General features: G+C 37.8%; 1 protein-coding gene across 1 annotated transcript; it reads left to right on the top strand.

Annotated features, from left to right (window-relative positions):
* The first annotated feature begins 7,616 nt into the window (after positions 1–7,616).
* Positions 7,617–20,260, top strand: LOC134818149 (cyclic nucleotide-binding domain-containing protein 2-like). Its single transcript, XM_063827582.1, has 13 exons — positions 7,617–7,837; positions 8,050–8,218; positions 8,490–8,631; positions 9,245–9,485; positions 9,712–9,884; positions 11,997–12,082; positions 15,480–15,618; positions 15,849–15,984; positions 16,116–16,216; positions 17,267–17,374; positions 17,763–17,810; positions 18,241–18,336; positions 19,716–20,260. The coding sequence occupies exons 1-13, from the start codon at positions 7,633–7,635 to the stop codon at positions 19,836–19,838; spliced, it is 1,767 nt and encodes a 588-aa protein (XP_063683652.1). The 5' UTR covers positions 7,617–7,632; the 3' UTR covers positions 19,839–20,260.
* Positions 20,261–20,470: the final 210 nt, after the last annotated feature.

Raw genomic sequence — 20,470 nt, forward strand, 5'->3', positions numbered from 1 at the left:
CCTCCTCCCCCTGGGTCTTCCTGATCTTCCTCAGTCCTCTTCCTCCTCCCCTCCTCAGTCCTCCTCCTACTCCTCCTCCTCGTCCTCAGTCCTCCTCATCAGTCCTCAACAGTCCTTCTCCTCCCCAGTCCTCCTCCTCCTCCTGAGTCCTCCTCCTGGGTCCTCCTCCTGGGTCCTCCTCCTCCTCTTCATCCTCCTCCTCAGTCCTCAGTCCTCCTCAGTCCTCCTCAGTCCTCCTCCTCATCCTTCTCCTCAGTCCTCCATCCTCCTCCTCAGTCCTCCCCCAGTCCCCCTCCTCCTCCTATTCAGTCCTCCTCCTCCTCCTCCTCCTTCTCAGTCCTCCTCAGTCCTCCTCCTCCTCCTGAGTCCTCCTCCTCCTCCTCCTCCTCTTCCCTCTCAGTCATCCTCCTCAGCCATCCTCCTCAGTCCTCCTCAGTCCTCCTCCTCCTGGGTCCTCCTCCTCCTAGGTCCTCCTCCTCTTCATCCTCCTCCTCTTCCTCCTCGGTCCTCAGTCCTCCTCCTCCTGTGTCCTCCTCCTCATCCTTCTCATCAGTCCTCCTCCTCCCCAGCCCTCTCCCAGTCCCCCTCCTTCTCCTCCTCCTATTCAGTCCTCCTCCTCCTCCTCCTCCTCAGTTCTCCTCAGTCCTCCTTCTCATTTCTCCTAAGTCCTCCTCCTGAGTCCTCCTCCTGAGTCCTCCTCCTCTTCCTTCTGAGTCCTCCTCCTGAGTCCTCCTCCTCCTCCCTCTCAGTCATCCTCCTCAGTCATCCTCCTCAGCCATCCTCCCCAGCCATCCTCCTCAGCCATCCTCCTCAGTACTCCTTAGTCCTCCTCCTCCTCCTGGGTCCTCCTCCTCCTCCTCCTGGGTCCTCCTGGGTCTTCCTGATCCTCCCCAATCCTCTTCCTCCGCCCCTCCTCAGTCCTCCTCCTACTCCTCCTCTTCGTTCTCAGTCCTCCTCATCAGTCCTCAACAGTTCTCCTCCTCCCCAGTCCTCCTCCTCCTCCTGGGGCCTTTTCCTGGGTCCTCCTCCTGGGTCCTCCTCCTCCTGGGTCCTCCTCCTCCTGGATCCTCCTTCTCCTCCTCAGTCCTTCTCCTCCTCCCCCTCAGTTCTCTTCCTCCTCTTCCTCCTCCTCCTCCCTCTCAGTCATCCTCCTCAGCCATCCTCCTCAGCCATCCTCCTCAGTCCTCCTCCTTCTCAGTCCTCCTCAGTCCTCCTGATGTTTTATCAGGCGTCCCACAAGGGTCTGTTTTAGGTCCTTTATTGTTTGTCATTTTTATCAATGACTTGCCTGATTGTATTAATGGTATATCAAAACTGTTTGCAGATGATCTTAAAGTTATTATGGATGCCAATGACAAACGCCTCACATCAAAAACTAAGGTTTTGTTGTTAGGAGGGCTTGGTTGTTGTGAGGCTTGGTTGTTGGCGGCTGTTTGTTGGAGGCTTGGGGGCTGGAGTGTTTGGTGGTGGCGGCTTGGTTGTCGGAGCTTGGTTGGCACTCCACTGAAATCAGTAGCAGTAGTGATCGCCGCCATTTTTTGTTAAATGGACACTCGCTGTCTGTAGTGATCTCCGGTTTGTTGTAGGATCTCGGTTTGTTTGTAGTGATCTCGGTTTGTTTGTATGTGATCTCCGGTTTATTTGTAGTGATCTCCGGTTTGTTTGTAGTGATCTCCGGTTTGTTTGTAGTGATCTTCCGGTTTGTTTTGTAGTGATTCCGGTTGTTTGTAGTGATCTCGGTTTATTTGTAGTGATCTCCGGTTTGTTTGTAGTGATTCACCTCTACAATTCGTTTTCTGTTGATGGAAGTTCACTCGGTGCGGTACTTTCCGTTTCCCCATCCACACGGAATTTACCAGTACATTTATGTGACTGCACCCTCTAAAGTCGTGTATTTAAACAGAACAGTTATAACTTTATAACTTTATATGCATAGTTGATGTTTTTGGTTTGGTTCGCTGCGCGGTCATTATTTGTATTTTAATTGTGTAGCAGTATCTTGGAGCCACGCAAGACGAACAAAACCAAAAAACACACCAAACCTGCACTAAAAGTAAATGGAAAGTTTCACGTGAATGTTCACGAATTTATGTCACGTCATCAGTGGGGCCACCCCCCCCCCTGCACTACGGGGCGGTTGGCACAATTAGAAGTCATTGTGTGACTTGTAGGCCAAGTGTCGGGCATAAATGTTCTTAACGTTCTCGTAGAGCAGAGAACGTAGTTTTCGCTTATTCTTTGCCTTTCCACAAGTTCATTTGTCACTATGATGAGGTTATCGAGGTTTAATGCGGGGTCGAGTGTTGGTTAGTGTACATGAACTGAGCCGCGCAGTTCAAACAACCAGCAGGAGTCACCCTCCAACACCTCTCTGTTTTATATATGTCATCTATACACGTCAGCTTACTCAGATCCGGCCTCATGCAAACAGGGACAGTTCTCTGTTGTAATCTGAGAAATTATGTGGAACCCTTTTAGTACCCTGTTTTAGAATTTGGCATTTTTATACGCGAAAATTATTTTAAAATTTCATATTGAGTTCGTCTGAAATTTGTTCTCATGTAGGGAGGTTGTATGTACTAATAATGATTGCTTAAACGGTTTTATTTGGTATTTCTTCGTCGCAACGCATTCCTTGTTCATGACAACTATTGTAACTTGGTATACTCTCATTGAAATAACCCTTAAGGCACTTATCTGTTGTTTGATGGTTGCTTGGTTACTATTAATTACTTATTATTACTATTTAATGCCATGGTCTTAATTTTATGTACCTGATAGAGGAGGTTCCGTCTTCTTTTCCACAGATTCATATCACCTAACTAACGGTGGTAAATTGTAACTAAGGTTGTTAATCAATTTTAAATTACAAAAGTCAGTGCAACCAAAATAAATGGTTTTGGTTACTTATCAGATCTTTAAGATGGTTAATTATGTTTTATTTTTGATTTGAATAAAGTATATTTAATAAAAAAATGATTATTTGGTTTTATGTTTTAGCTGACCGAATCCTACGCTTAAGGGACATTACACCAAAACCTTTTTGCGGAATAAACTTAGTAAAAAACGTTTAAATTGACTGAAAATATCCGGTATTACAATGGGACTGACTTTCTCAAAATTTCCAAAAAATTTCGGAAAAGAAAATAATTTTTTTCGAATCATGTGCGTACTTCAAAATTTGTTCAATGCCTTAAAATCTTACAGTTATATATAATCTTATACTTTCATAATATGAAGTCAATCCGGGTCCGCAAAAAAAAAGGTTTGGGTGTATGTCCCCTTAATACTTATAGCAATACCTTATTACCAGTAGGAATAGGGGTTGGGTGAAGTTACGGCTGGGTTAAGCTAGGGTTAAGCCTATAATTCTATATACTTGGGTTTAAGCTATAGGGTTTCGGTTCACCAATGGATTATTTTTTACAATACATTTTAATAAAACAAATTGTATTGTCAAAACCTCTTACGTACGGGCCAAAGGCAGAAGAGTTCCTTGTAGCCATGAATAAACTGTCGTTCACACACCGGCTGTTTTTTCGTTGAGGTTACACAAACTACTGCAATTTGTTGCTATAGTTAAAAACTATTTGTAGTTTAGTTGTATAGTTCCTCAAAAACTACCGTTGCTACAGACTAACTTTCTACGCTTTTTAAAATAGTTGTTACTTACTAATTGGAGCAAATATATAGGATGTGTTGTTAGTGTTGTCCGGATCGAACTCGCAAGCCTTATCGGGTCTGTGACAGTTCGTTGAAGAAATAAGCGTTACAAAACACTATCTTGGTATGCAAAAATATAATAAATATTGATAAATAAAACTGATATTACAATTAAATAATCAACTCACTGCACAATACAAATAAACTATGACCCATTTTTTTTTAAATAAGAACGGAGGGAAAAAATCGCAAATCAAATATAATATAAATAAATATATAGTTATCAGTTTAATTATTATTCAAATTATTACGTCGCATGTTTCGCCATGCGCTCTCTCCGCAAACTTTCCTGGGGCTACCTCTCTCACCGTAGTTCCCAGCTCCTGATCCCAGACACAATTCGTTGGACACAATTCGCTGTCTACATTTCTGGACGCAATTTTCCATGATGGTGTTTCCCATTGGCCTTTTCCCTTTGGCATTTTCTTTTGCTTGTACGAGCGATAAAATTATCACCACAAACTCTGGCAAAAACAAAATGTTTATGAACACTACGAGCAGCTTTGCTTGCTTTGAGCGGCCACCAAAACATGCTGTATATTATTGAGCGATTGGACTTACCTTAGTTCCCAAAATTTGGGCGACCAAAATTAGAGCGGGCCTCTCGCCCAAATTTTTTTGCAGACCAATTTAATTGCATAAATCTTTCGTCTGCTAAATTTTTTCTAACCAAACTTTTGGCATTTGGCCTGTGGCCCTGAATCAATTGAATGATGGGCTTTTTCTTATTACAAGTGGAATAATATTTGAAATTTAGTTTTCTAATCTGTCATTCATGGCTTGACCAAGTAAAAAAAGGCTTATATTTTAAATGAATGTCTGGTTAATTAAAATTAGACTTGACCTTTGGTCCGGGTTTACAGTAGTTCGCTACACACAATTATGTACACCTTTGTTCCCCCCAAAGCTAAGCGTATGTGCCGCTTAGTTTGATAGATCATGATGTAAACCTTCTAATTTTCTTCCAAACCTTCCGACCATCTGGTGAGGCGTCATAATGATAAGTGTATGTGAAAGGGGTATGATAAGATATGCTGAGTGTAAGTAGACTAAACTATCTGATTGAAAGACTAATTAATATCACTATTGTATATCTATCATTTTGTACTGTGCCATCATCACTGTATTTTTTAGTAGTTACTGGGCAGATCGTAAATTTCATAATGTGAAACAACTCAGACTACCACCTACAAGCTTAAAATTGAAAGCAAAATGACTGGAATAATAAGGAATAATAATGAACTAAGGCAAATATCTAACTGAAATTTTAGTGGAAAATCGTTAATGTTTCGAAGAATTTGTGCCCAAATTTTCGGTCGCCCAAATGAGTTCAGATTTTCTGCCCAAATTTTTCGGGCTCAAATAAATTGTGCTCAATATAATGGCACACAAATTTTTGGGAACTAAGGTATATTGGCAGTCTAGCGAGTAGCATATTTTATCACACTTATTTCAAGATATCTCAGCTTCTGAATGGAGCTAAGGGCTCTTCTTGGGCATTAAAATGGTCAGGATCATCATATTGAGTGGGGTAGAGGATGGTTTTTAAGTCTTCAGACTTCAGGTTGTTGAGTTATCAGGTCAGACCCCATTTTTACGCTCTCGCGAGTAGCGATTGACGCACTTAATTCAAAATATCTCAGCTTCTGATTGGAGCTAATCGCTCATCTCGGGCATAAGAATGGTCAGAATCATCATATTGTGTGGGTTAGAGGATGGTTTTAATTAAAGTCTTCAGACGTCAAGTTGTTGCGTTATTACTTATTAGGTCAGACCCCATTTTTACGCTCTTAATTCAAGCGATTGACGCACTTAATTCAAAACTTTTTCACACGTTTATACGTTATGTTATATAAGGTTTAAAAGGTTTAAAAGGTTTACAAATATAAAATCTTTACTATATCAATGTAATGTTAGGTTAAAATACAAAAAAATCTAATCTACATTCGGCCCTAATGTTTTGGCCCTTATAGCGAAATTTGGTTCCTGTAACTATACTTAGGGCCATATGAATTTATTTGTTAGCCAAATGATGACCGGAAAAATGTGACTGATAGGGTAAAATGTAAATCTATTAGCCCTGATGTATGACGTACTATGTTGTCAATCTGTGCACGAATCATCATGGAAGATCTACTTAAACTTTTACATGCGATTCAAGATTCTAGGATGTTCACTTTTCAGCTGACCTCCAGATAAGTTTTTGTTTCTACTGCTTACGATATCGAGAAATAGCTGCATCTGAAGATATGAAATCGGTAAGAAATTTCTTTTGTCTGAAATAGTAACACAATTGTCTAGTGGAGCAGTTAATTGTGCTGATACTTTGTTAATTTGTTTAGGCGGAGGAGAACTTTTATAGCAGTTTTTCAAATTTTTCATGAATATTGTGGATAAGCAAACGATCCTTTTGTGTCGAGCACGCATATTGAAGTACTGAATTTTAACTCTTTTCACTTTTATTTTGATTTCTGCATGACGAATGAATTATTGAATTCTTCGGGAATTATTTTAAACCTTTTAAACAATCATCTTTATTATTTCATATTTACGCTATGACAGTTATTTTAAAGATTCGCCGGTAAAATTTTCTCTATTCTAAAGCACAACACTTGAAAAATCAAAAATTAAATCATGGCCCTTGAAAAACTTGTCGTCAAAAAACGAGATTTTAGGCCCTGAAACTGTTTATTGTGAGTGCATTTCAATAATATCATGATTTGATAGCTATAGAACTCAACTTTAATAGTTCAATTACAACTATTTGGACTTTGGTACAATGTTGAAATCGACAGATTGACTTAACGGGTGATACTCGTAAAATATTTGTTTCAAATATTCAAGACCGTCGACGAGTCCAATTCGGCCCGCGTCTTGGTAGACTATAAACCTACAACAGATCGAATTGTGTCACAAATGAATTTACTGACGATCTGTCCACTGACCTAATGCAAATTACATGTCTAAATTCTATAAAAATGAGTATGATTCTGAAAACTGCACCGTGCACAGTCTAGCCGATTTTGACAAATTAAAATGTTTTCAAGTTTAAGTGACCAAATATTGTATCGTTATAAAGTCTAAAACGTTTGATGTGGTCCATATTTCCACCACTTTCCAGAGATCATAAGTCACCAAGGTGAAGTATCATTCATTGCCAGACTATAACAGCCAACTCATTTTAAATTTAATAGTTCCGTGACCAACGTGCTTTTTATTATAATAGACCAATTTATAAGTATGTGTGCTGACCTAAAATTGTTACAAATTTTAAACATCTTGAGATGTGGTCCAAATTTACGCTAATTTTCAGAGATCACAAGCCAAGAACTTGAAGTATCAGAGATACTTAGCCCTGAGTAACTTAGTAACTTAGTAACTGAGTAACTTAGTAACTTAGTAACTGAGTAACTTAGTAACTTAGCCCTGATCAATCTAGCAGTTCGTTGACCAACTTGCGCTTTTAACAATAGGCCAAGTTATAAATATTGATAACAATTTCACAACTTTGAGGCGGCCACCTTGAGGATGGTAGATTAGCATCGCAAGTGTGCATGTTGGACATGTGGCGCGATTATTTTATTCTTTCGTGTGTTTTGTATATAATATGATACTGATATATTATAGTGGTATTTGGTAGAACTTGCTCGTTCTTTTTGAGTACGTGACATGTTACTATGCCTATTAATAAGCGCTGGTATGTAACAGGACCAACACGAAGCTGTCAACATGCTGTAACAACAGATTATTCAACAGATTTAAATGTTTGATTTTGCCTCATGTTTATTGTTAGAAGAATAATCCTTTTTTATGCAACATTTCATCCTTTTATTAAAACACCTCATTCAATTTTATTACCGTCTGAATTATAATTCAATTTGATTACTAGCTAAATGCAAAAGTAAGAAGATGAAAGAACGCAAAGTGTCGATAGTTGGTCAGCGGGACACTGTGTTGGTAAACAAGGAACTAATATTTCATCTCAAGAACCACCTTGCTAAAGATCTGGTTATTAAAGATCATATCCCCAAAAAACATGGCCCAGAGAAGCGGCGGAAGGAGAGCAAGCTAAAGCATGATCTGCTTAGAAGAACCTCTGTACTCAACGCCGCGTGTAGGTTTTAGATTAAAGTGTCTCGATCACGCCATCTAAAGTCCTTTTTGTTACGACTATGGAATTGTTTTGAACTATTTTGCAATAACGTGAGCTAAAACCTTTTAAAAACCCTTTAAAAACCCTTTAAAAACTGTTTAAAAAACCCTTTAAAAGTAAAACCCTAAAACCTATCTTACTATCTTAGACCACTAACTAAATAACGGCATCAGGTGAAGACACTGACAAGGGAACACGAGTTCACAGTCACTCAAAGAAGCAGCCACAAAAACAGAGTAGAACGATGAACCTAGGACTACACACTCGGCTCAAGAGTTATGATTTTAAAGATATTGTCCGTCTTGTGGCTCTGCTGGCTATCAGTACCAAACACTGTCGAAGGTGAGTTTTATTTGTTAGTTACAGTCTTAAGTCATGCATTTAGTTCGCCAATTTTAACAGTTAAGGTTACTGAGTTACAGGGATTTGGGAATTTCCCCTATATTTCACAAACAAAAATGAGTCGTTCATTCAATGTTAACATCGTGAGTAGAAATATTACCTTAAATTGTTAGCGTCATAGGAACAGAAATAACGGTTTACGCTATAAACTCGATTAATTCGGAAAATTCCATTACTCAGTTACTGTTAGAACAAAATGAATATTCTGCAGCCATGCTGTCCGAGCAGCTGAAGAGAACTCTCAGTCCTTAATGTCGTTACAGCAGATCAGACAAGTTCAGAGAATGGCTGGGTCAAAGGAAGAGTTGTTGTTTGATGCCGGCTACTTCAGCAGTGCGGCCAGCAAAAACAAGGTTACATTTTGGGCTTGTACGAGCACACACGAATAACAATCATGCACGTAGCCAGGATCTTTCTTTGGGGGGGGGGGGGGGGGGCCTCGGCGAGCGAAGCTGCGGCAGGGGTCTTGGGGCGCAGCCCCCCGGAAAAATTTTGAGAAATAGGGTGTTTTAGACGACATTTGGCATTAAAGAATGTATAGTGGGATTTGGGAATAATTTACGGAATGCTGAAGTCAATTGCCTGCCGTTTAAACACTTAAACAGTACAGACTGCCGTCATAAACACAGCCCAGTTACCAGGCCGCGACTATGGGGCTGCAGCCCCATGGTCCCCCCTGGCTACGTGCCTGATAACAATATGTAACTGAGTAACTGTGTAATGAAATAGCTAGAAGAAAATATTATGCAAATATATGTTATGTTTCACCAGAATTTAATTCGAAATTCGGAGGCACACGAGCCTCCAATAATTTTATTATATTTTCTGTTAATAACACAATATATCTGTGTACTAGAGCCTGCACCTATAACATAAACTAACCACCAATTAGTCACCAATTAGTCAACAATTAACCACCAATTAACCACAAATTAACCACCAATTAACCACAAATTAACTGCACAGTACGTTCGACTGCCCAACAACGCTAAAGCTACCCTCCATCTACCCTCCCATCAGCGCACCAATGATTCTCTCCAACAAGTCCACAAACTTTTCCTGCAGATGAAGCTCCTGTCCCAGTATCCGCACCCCATGCAGATACAGCTCTGTAAGGTCGGGTTTTACTCCAGTTTCAGCGCTTCGAGGGTCATCATCAGACAGGGACATCGGCCTTTTTACTTTTACATCATTATCTCCGGGTCAGGTTAGATTTTTGTGCTCGTTACTACTCACTGTGGTTCACAGTGAGTTCTATACCCTTTGTTTGATTTGAGACAAACTTAACATTTCCATAACCGTGTTTGGGTGCCCAATGTCCATCATATTTTAAAGCCGTGGGCAATATTTTCGAACGGTTTTATGATCATCTATTGCTGTACTCTGTAAAATTTGAAAAGTATTTAACACAAAATAATCATGACATGGTTCAGTGATGATAAACGAGATGCAGCAGAGTGAATCTACGGGAGAAATGTACGTGACAACAAGGTGTGTGCTGGAGAAAGGAGACCAGTTTGGGGAGACAGCTCTCCTCCTGAACCAAACTAGAAACGCTACTGTTGTAGCACAGAGTGACGTGGAGTTGCTGGTCATCGATAAAAAGGTTGTTATATTTTGACAATGTCTTTTAAAGTGAAGTTTATTTTGAAAGTGAAACAATATTATATTTTTAGGTTCACATTTGATTTATTATAGTTTTACATATAATATTGACGAAAAAATATACAAGCTATGTGACGGAAAAGCTGTAAACTCATTTTTTTGAAATTTTTATGTCTAGAAATAGAGAATTGACACTTTATCGGACATTGCGTGGACGGAAATAAATAGTTATTAATAATATAATAGTTAATAATTATGAACACAAAAATGTACATGGTAGCTGGACTCTAATTTGGGCGGACATTACGTTGAAGCTCACGTAATTTTCCAACCAAATAAAGCTTGGTATATGTTTGTCTTGTGGGGTTCGTTGCAAATGTAAAGTGTTCAGGATCTGAGTCTTTTTCACTCGGATGTAGACCAGTTTTCAGAATTCAGTCGTATGATGACATTTATAAACATTCCTCTGTTTGACGGTTTGAATTTGGCCTTCTTAGTCCTGAGTCAATACCTGAAGTTCCATGTACTTCATTGGGAAGAGATCTGCCAATCCAGCGCTGAAAGCCTCGCATCCTCAACAAATAAAGTATGGGGTTAATGGCCGCGTTAAGCATGATTACAAAATATTGCAACAGAAGCCTGCCATAAACTATAAAATCATTCGAATTGTATATGAATTCCCTGACACGAGCATTATAAATCGCCGTAACCTCGGTTATGTAGTATAAAAAGCATGGAGTGTTACACAAAAGAAAAGCAGCTGTGAATATGGAAACTGTGACAGAAACACGACGAAATTTTCTGTCACCTTCGGCATTGAGCGGCGGCCGGGTTATCAAGAACCGAGTTCCAATAACGAAGCAGACAAATGTTACAAGCGACGGAACGGTAAGTTCTATGAGGTATGAGATGAGGACAAAATACAATGCAAACGCTGGCATGACACTTTCTGTTTATTGAAACTAATCTACAAAGGGACAACCAGGGGCTGTATTCTCCATAGTTCCACTTTTGAGGGACAAAGATCAAATAATGCAGCCCCATGTATGAAGAATATCCTGCGATAGCACTGACCACATGAAAACGTTTGATATGAAGATGGGGGAACTTCATGGCAATGGTGCGGGTGACACATATCATCATCGCTAGAAACATGGACATTCTTGCTGTGAACATAGTTATCATCGACCATGCAGTGCAGAAGAATGCATTGGCAAAAAGCGTGGGATGTCGTTGATTGAATAGGGATGGCACGATTGCAGTGCACGACAATAGAGTTATCAAGTCCACTGTAGTTATGGCAAGGTACTGCATGTCATGGATGCTCTTCGTCCTCCTCGACCAGAAGTAGAAAACCGCGAAGACATTCCCCACAAGGCCACCAATCGTGCAGACAGCTATAACGGAGCCAACAACTCTATCTGAAGTCTGAATTCCAAGGTCCTTGTAGGGAAAACTCTGTACAGGATCAGAGGTCGTGATGTTAGATAGATTCATGATTGTCTAGTCCTAGGGTAGTCAAGGGTTAAAAATAAAAAACCCGTCCGAAAAGTAAGTTTACTGTTCCCAACTCTCTGAATAAGGAAAAAAATCAAATATATGGAAAAAATCAAATATATGGAAAAAAATCAAATATATGGGAAAAAATCAAATATATGGGAAAAAAGGTAATCGTACTGAAGTGCGGGTAAGTACTAAGTAGTGGTCTCCTTCTTGCTCATGTTCAAAACCCTTTTGTCCATGTTAAAGTGAGTCATTTGATTCGCCCTCGTGTCTAACCTTTTAGGAAATTACCACCTTTGTGTCCTACGTCATCGTGTCGTCCGCTATTGTATCTACCGCCCTTAATTGTGTCCGATTCCCATATATTTGATTTTTTCCCGGTTGACGTAGGACACAAAGGTACTACTTAGTACTTACCCAGTGTACAAGTATACCTAGTACCACTACTTACCCACAACTTACCCAGTATATGGTGGATCACTTAAATTATGTGGTTAACAATCACCATGGCTACAAGTCGACAAATCTACCACATCCATGATACAGCATACTAAAATTCTATTAACTTAATAAAAACGGAACGTGCGAATAGTTCATGGGTTTATTCCAGGACTTCCTACCAATGTTTGATGCGCAAGTGAAGAACGCACAAGGAGCAAAAAATCCTCGGGAAATGGAGCACATACAGTACTTAAAGTGAGTTCACAGTGTTGTTATAGCAGTTACATCAGTTATACTTGTTATAGCTTATAGAAGTGTTATTATAGCATTAGTAATGTTGATGCTGTATCCGGATAGGAACATTATTTATCTATCTATGAGTCGCATTGTTGTGATGTTTAGAGTTCACAATTTCTGATAATCCCGGGGAACTGCTCTTTTCATATAAATAATATTGATAATATTATCATTTAGTAGGTAGCCACTAGCAAGCTATTGACTTATTGAGGCAGCTTGTGACTACATAATCAAAGGCACAGTGACTACATAATGCATGATGTCACATTTGTGACAGTCACAAGTATTAGGTATTACTATTACGACGTAATATAGCGTCAATCAAACCTTGATTTACAAATCGACTTAGTGCGTAACAATTCGAACTTACCAATATAAACTATAAATGTAACAACTAACAATATTATATATAAGTTAACAATTACCAATATTAACTATATAATAAAACATAAGGTATCTAATAGATAGCCAGCTTTTGGGACAGCTAATGATGTAGTTGTACATAATTACAGGCACCCACGTTGAGTTAATGTTATGTTATTGTAATTACCAGCTTCAAGACTCCAGGGGTCTGTTGCATTGATATTTATTATTTTATGATTTCGTATATACTTTGGGAGTCCTGGCGTGCAGCTAGCAGGAGTTGCATTCTGTGGGCACGGTGAGAAGGCCTCCATCTTTTAGTAAGAGGCCAGAAACCGTTGACCAGAACAGAAAGAGAGAGAGAGTAATTACCTTCGTTAAATGTTCCCAAAGTGTTTAGTAAAGGGCTTTAACTGAACTTATAAGTACATAACTTAACTAATAACTTAACTAATACCTTAACTAATAACATAAACAATAAATATTTACCCCTGTCGCTATACAGCGTAAGTCTTATCATGAAAATTGGCGCTCATTATTCAATGGTTGATACATCTGACTTGAATTCAAAAGTTTGAAGTTGGATGGCGCCTAAAAAATATATATACCTTATCGGACCTTATTTGAACGGACATAATTTTGAAAGGACATTAAAATAAACGCTCGAAGGAGTTCAAAACCATTAAAAATCTGAATTTATCTTTTTTCAATTTTAACAGATAATTTTTAAATAAATTTTTCATACAACAAGTAAGAAACTGAAAAGGAGTCGTTAGGCATTAAAAATGTTAAATGCTGTGCAGATGAGGTATGAAGGTACGCCGGCCATATCCCTCGAAAGATATCCCGGTTTATGAATTTCATAATATCGAGATGGTTGGTATGGTAGAAAGAATCGTCGTTGACATGAACCACCGAAGGTAGCCTATGCCAAGTGGGGGCTAGAGATAAATCTCAAGTTGTACTTCAGGCTTTCTAGTATCTCCGGTAAAGCAGTCGATATCGTTCATTACCCGGTACAACTACGAGTTGGATAAACAAACAGTTGTAAGATATCTAGAAGATGTGGATGTAGATTAATATTTAATAGTAACTCCGATGAAATGAACGAGGAACCGTACATCAAGAAAGTGCAAAAGTGCCATAATATGATAATTAGAATATTTAAATTTTATAATAACTTGTTTATCATTGATCCAATGATAGAATGATATATAGTTTAGTCCGATGATACTGATAGAAATTGCAATTAACTGAAATTAAAAAGTTGTCATAACCTGAACAATAAGTTCGCAGTCGAATAATTTTTGAAAAAAATTCAACGGACTTTAATTTGGACGGACCTTAAACGGACAGACATTATTTGAACGGACATTAAGATGAACGCTAGGGCCTCCAGCGTTCAATTAATGTCCGTTCAAATAAGGTCCGATAAGGTAGTTCATTAAAAGAAGGTATTGATGTGTTCACACTTCACAGGTAAGTCTTTAAACATTAAAATGAGATCCAACTCAAAGGACCTAACATGTTAGTATAAAAACGTTTTGGTTAATTCTCGCGTTTTTTTTCTGCTGACCTATCGAGCAACCATTTTTCTTCCATATAAAGCTTAAACGAAAGAATTTTGCCAAATTAGCTAAAAGTGCTCGAATTGAAGGGACTTAATATTTAAGTATTAAAACGTTTTGGTTAATTCTCGCGGTTTTGTTCGCTGCTGACGAATTCAGCCACCATTTTCGTCCATATTAAGCTTAAACGATGAAATTTTCATAAAATTAGAATTTTTAAGAAACTCTTTGAACCAAATTATTTTGTAATGTAAATGCATTCTTTGACAACGCCTTGTAAAATAAAAGCTTAAACGATGAAATTTTCATAAAATCAGAATTTTTAAGAAACTGATATCTGGATATTATCCGGTTGGAAGAGACAAGGACAAGTGAAACAACTACAATTAAATACATTTATTGAGCCTGAAGATGGCGTTGACGCCGAAAATTTGCCCTTACTCCTAACTTCCTTGTTTCACTTGTCCTTGTCTCTTCCAACCGGATAATATCCAGATATCAGTATTTCAATCATGAGACTAATAAACAGCGAACTACTCCGTTATTTGATATTTTAAGAAACTCTTTGAACCAAATTATTTTGTAATGTAAATGCACAGCAGAATTCTTTGACTACGCCTTGTAAAACAAAAGCTTAAACGATGACATCTTCATAAAATCAGAATTTTTAAGAATCTCTTTGAACCAAATTATTTTGTAATGTAAATGCACAGCAGAATTCTTTGACTATGCCCTGTAAAATAAAAGGTATGATTTCCCCTTATGTAATGATATCATAAAATGTAATAGCACCTACATAATATGTGGATTCAAGTTTATAGGAACATTAAGTTACCAGTCTGGATTACTAGACACATTTTAAAATAAAGTCCGGTCATAAGTCGTGTTACAAATATTTTTTATGAGGGATTTCCAGAATTTTCTAAATCGTTTATCCTAAATGGTCCTGTAGGTGTTTTGTCTTAATCTCTTTTGAGCAGGTGAATTTGAAATGATTTGGAGTCCAATTTGAGTCAGATCTTTTTATAACGAGAATCGAGGCCGGGTATTACGTAGATGTTTCATAACATTAATACCATGTAATAGTATTACATGAAAATATGAATATAAATATGAATAATGTGAATAATATGAATAAATATGAAAATTCCGGTGCGGTGTTAAAGGGCAAACCGCTAAAGAACGGTTTTAGATTGGATTAACTTATCGAAGGAGTCAGTGAATAATTAATCTTGAATATTTTTCAGAGGATCGAAATCTACTCAGATTACTAAGAACTCGGATTACTAAGAATTAACATCCTCCCCCCCCTCCCCCCCCCCCCAAATCATGCTTTATTCGATATAACTTACTATAAATAAGGAATCTTAAAAACTTCATAACAATCTAGATATCAAAACACTGTAACCTTGTCGTAATCCCAGGGAAGAGTGTGAAGCGTTCAAAAGGTTCCCTACCCACATACTCTACACAAACCCGATGAACTGTGTGGTTCATTACTTCAGAAAGGGGAGTGTCATTGTCAGGGAAATGAATACGGAATGGCTCTACGTCGTCAAATCTGTTAGTTTTATATTAGTCTTATATATTAGTCAAACTTAATGATAATAGATGAGGAGTGCAGTTAAAATGCGTTTTTTTGAACCCAGCTTTTGGTTTCATAAGTTTTTCTCCAGATGTGCTTGTCGTACTAAAATATATGTCTCTTACAAAATTACAGCTAAGAAATACAGCGTGATTATTGATAATTGATCAAACCAATATCACAAATAATTATAAACCTTGTTATACAGGGGACTTGTAGAGTAGTTTCAGCTATGCCGATTGAGAAGCAACTGAAAGAGCAAGCTAAAGAGGTGATAGATTCTCTGAGAAAACATGGCTTTGATGAGATTGATGTCTGCGACCTTGAGTTCAACTCGCTAGAACGTAAGTACTTTAGAATCCGATTTGATTCTCAATTCGAGAAATTCGATATGGCTGGTGTTATAGATTTAAATTCAAGGATCAATGAAACCATGTAGCTACGGATCGTTCATTCACGAGAATCGTGCTTTCAGAAAAGGAAAAGAACAGCAAGATTCGCTATTTCCTCGAATCAACTCCCACTCCAACTCCTAGTCCATGTTCTCGGCCAAGGACCTGTAGCAAACATACACAGGTAACAGAACTGACAACGGAACTGGTAGACAGCGATCACTCTTGAGACTCGACAATGACTAACAACATTTTGTATCAAAGTTGACCATCTTTATATCTTTATAACACTGTATTGATCCAATTAAGACCCACCAGACACCTGTGTACTCATTGGTTCCTAATTTCTAGTTTTATAACACTTGGTGACGAAAGTAAACCAGAAAACTGCGTAATACGAGGAATGAGGATTGAGGGCTACAAACCTTAACAGACAGTAAGGTCTATATAGACACGTAATCACTATATAGACACGTGACAAATAACGCGACCTAAACTTATGAGTGATGACCAATGGTTAAACCAAGCGCTTAAATCGGATACTTTAACAGATTTGCCTGCTTTGGAACTGGTGAATATTATCAGTATTTCTTAGGTTGTTAGTCACTTTTAGGAATGGCCGAATGGACAGTCTCAGATTTCATCCCATAAGAGGAGCTGTTGTAGACAATGTCAGAGTCAAGTTTGTGTTAACAGCTCTATCCATGGTAGAGAGAGTTAGTGAAGTAAGATCAAACCACGTTTAAAAGTTTAAAGGAACATAACCCCGTCACTCTTTACCTAAATAGTCTTAAAGTTCGTCCTCTCAACTCATTTTCGTCAGAACAATGCTCTCTCGCGTATAATACAACCAGTAAAACGGTAAACCTTGAGAGCTTGAGATAGGATTAGTGTGTTGTTATATTTCAAGGAGACAGTTCACGTGACTGTTACTGTTAGACCCAACCACGGGAACAACTGCACGTGCAACATGGGGATCGTGTTTATTACGGCGCAGTCTCTCATGAAACCCGGCTGCTAGCTTGTGAGACACATCCTGTATGGAATCTTGCCCGTGTTTCTATATTATAGGGTCGTATTTGTAGATATTAGAATGAAAATAACAAGAAGAAGTCTAATCTCGTGACGACGAACAGGGATGAAACCCACCTACTCTAATTAAAGATATCTGACCGAATGCCCCCATTAATGCGACAACACGTTCGTGATCTAACGAAAATGAATATATCTGCAGGAGTCAATATCAGAAGGAACATCCACAAGTGCTAAGTCAGCCAGCACTCCTGAAACTAAAGTTTGCATGTTCGTTTGTGTCAGGACCCTGAAACCTGGAGATACTTTCGTGAGTTTTATTATTTTAATTTTACGCTTAATTCCCGGGAGAGTCCGAATTTGGATTTTCTAACTATTAAAATTAACCATTTTGGTGAATTTTGTTTACATTATTTTATTAACATTAAGTTTAACAAACGTAGTTATTTCCAAAAGAAGTGCATAGTTATTTAGTGTCATTGATCCTAATATGATTTGATAATTGAAACAAAGTTCGAGATTAATGATGAAATGCCACATCGAATTATTACTAGCGTAATATTTAACAGTTAAAGTGATCTACTTATATACGGCGAATGAATACTATAAATATGCTGATTTAAATGTTCTCCAAAAGCCTGCATTTCACTATAACTATAAGTCGAAGCAATACGCAATAACTCAGTACAAACTCTCAGGGATTCGAAAGTCTGGTAGGAGAAATGCCCGATATTTCTCTTAGTGTCGTAAGTTTCTCCGAAATAATGAATTTAATTTTCAATTCTCTAACATATACCGTCCTGTTCAATGAAAATATTGTGAGTAACAGTCGACAATTCTGTTTAGAAAATAAAAGTGTTAGATGGTTATTCGTATTAACTAACAACAACAACCCCACTTCTAGATACATTATGTCTTAAGTTATCAAGAGTTTATATTCCCAATTAGTCAGACTGAGCAGGTTGAGCTGTAGTAATACACAGTACTGAGGTGTTAAAACATTTTCATTACTATCTTCAGTAACATCCTGAATCAGAAACTCGGTTAATATCAGTTCCTAGAAAGTGTAACATTGGAAAATTCTTGAGGAACCATAGTCTTAACCGGTGTATACTAAGCTGTTGAGATGGTGAATAATCCGAAAAGTTCTGTCTTAAGTTATAACTATATTATCAGGTGTCCAGCAATGCAGAGTGTGTTGTGATCAGTAAGAAACTGTTCCAGAACTTTGTACCTCCAGACGTCTTGATATCTCTGAAAGCTAGATTTCAGGTAAAGCTCGATATCCCTTAATCCTAATTAATTATCCTTAATTATAATTAATTATTATAATATCATTATCATTCTCAGCAACTATTAAACACCATCCATACCTCGTACTGTCCTATTTCCGGTATTAACACGATTAGCACTTGTACCACTTACCCATGCTTTTAGTATTTATACAATATGGTCGACGACTTTTACACAAGATAATGCCTCATGATGTCGTTTATTTTAATTCTCTTTGCTGTATTGTATATTTGCTATTTGTAAAAGTTTCAAATCAAATCACATAGTGTCCTGCTGATGAGCAGGATTACTTCAACTCTAAAAACGTCTGAAGATGTCCCGGATAACTGTTAAGGGGCTGTGAGAGCCTGTTCGCTTCTTCCACACTAATTGACCTAACAGGACTTTAATTGACGTTAATTGAAGAGACAGATCAGTGAACATGCAGAGTGTTACCCGTTGAGTATCTACAGGGTAATAGACGCTAATTGAGGGACCCAATCAATACATGGTGTTCCCAGATGGTTACTGGCTCGATACAGTTAGCTGAATGATCCTTGTTGAATGATTTGAAGAGCATGAATAAGCTGACCTGGATTGGTTATGCAGCTGTTTAGAACAAGCATATCGGCTAATGAAGTTAGAGGGCCTGCAGCAACTGTATTCTAAAGAATAACCGTAACAAAATAATCATCAACGGTTGTGATGAAGAAATAAGTGAATAATCAAAATTGTACAGGTGCTTGATTATTTAAGTTTCCGTAAATATATGATCGCAGCTTTTGTGTCAAAGTCTAAAGTTAGCTAAATGTAATGGGTTCCAGTGTCCGTGACGGACTCAATACTTGAGTCATATGTATCATGAATTAAGCGAAAACTGCGAAATAGTAAGCTATTCTTGTTTCTCCTGCTCCATAAACTGGATCGTATGACACGATCTCTAGAATATTGCGGGAATTTAGTGAAAATCTCGTGTTAAAAAACATAGTTTTGTTTTATCACGGTGTCTAATTAATTTCCAAACTAGATTTAAAGTGAGGAATCAGATTAAATAACCTCAACTTTTAGGTGAGGTTATCAGGTCTTGAATACGATAACAGCTATGGAAAATTCTGATTTCAACTTTGCATTTACTTGCATTGTATTAAAATTTATTATATTATACATTATATAAAACTGAATAAAATCAAATCAATATATTTGTTACTTGATATGATGTAATTATAAAAGGCCGTTGGACTCCGTGATCTATCTTGAAATAACAAAATTATCTAGCGTTACCGAGTAAAAATAGCATGTTCATTGAATTTGAATTATCAAACGAAAAACCGCTGAGAATTACTTTGAGTCATTGGATTAAATATAAAATCTTCCCTCAGAATTTCCCGTACCCGACCTCACACGATATCACGGCGGCATTAAATGCCCAGTGGAAGTGGTACAGCTACAAGAAGCAGCTCCTCAGAAACACCCTCATCAGCAACGTAGCGCTCAAAGTCTAAACACAAGGATTTATTTTATGAGGTTAAGTTCGAGCAAAAGGATTTGTTCTGACTTTTCGATTAACTTTGTATCATGTTTTTATATGGCACACTGCGAAGGACGTCAACACGTATTTCAGCTCAGTGGTAGGACAGTATTAAACATGTCAGACATGTCAAACACAAGTAAATATTTTTAGCACATTTCTCAACAGCTGGATCTAAATATTGGAACAAAGAGTTAATTCAGTGTTGCAGATCATAGCTATTTTGTCAATTATTTGCTGATTCCATGCGTAAACAATTTTGAATGAATTAACAATTTTGAATGAATATCACCAATACTTTTTCGTGTATCATTTCAAAAAACTACATTTTATGTATCTGGGGCTTAGAGTTAATGTAAACTTGATATCAGTAACAAAATTATTTTTTGAATTGCGAAGAAAGCAACGATTTTCAGTTTGTAACACAGCCGAGCCGTGTCTCAAAAAGCCGCATTATTATCTACAATTTTATTATTATCTGTATCAGTTAAACAATGTTACATTGATGAAAGCTCGATTGAAGCTAATTGTGTCTAATATAATGAATACTGTTGCCATTGAAAAATACAAGTATGTTCTATTTTGGAAGCCATAATAATAAGTACT

The sequence above is a fragment of the Bolinopsis microptera genome, chromosome 7, assembly GCF_026151205.1.
Source record: "Bolinopsis microptera isolate Bmic1 chromosome 7, MBARI_Bmic_1.0, whole genome shotgun sequence".
In the NCBI taxonomy this organism is placed as follows: domain Eukaryota; kingdom Metazoa; phylum Ctenophora; class Tentaculata; order Lobata; family Bolinopsidae; genus Bolinopsis; species Bolinopsis microptera.

Coding starts and splice junctions, on each gene's coding strand:
- LOC134818149 (XM_063827582.1), top strand. CDS start 7,633: ATGAAAGAACGCAAAGTGTCGATAGTTGGTCAGCGGGACACTGTGTTG. Junction 15,619..15,848: donor GGCTCTACGTCGTCAAATCT/GTTAGTTTTATA, acceptor CTTGTTATACAG/GGGACTTGTAGAGTAGTTTC. Junction 17,811..18,240: donor CCGATATTTCTCTTAGTGTC/GTAAGTTTCTCC, acceptor CTATATTATCAG/GTGTCCAGCAATGCAGAGTG.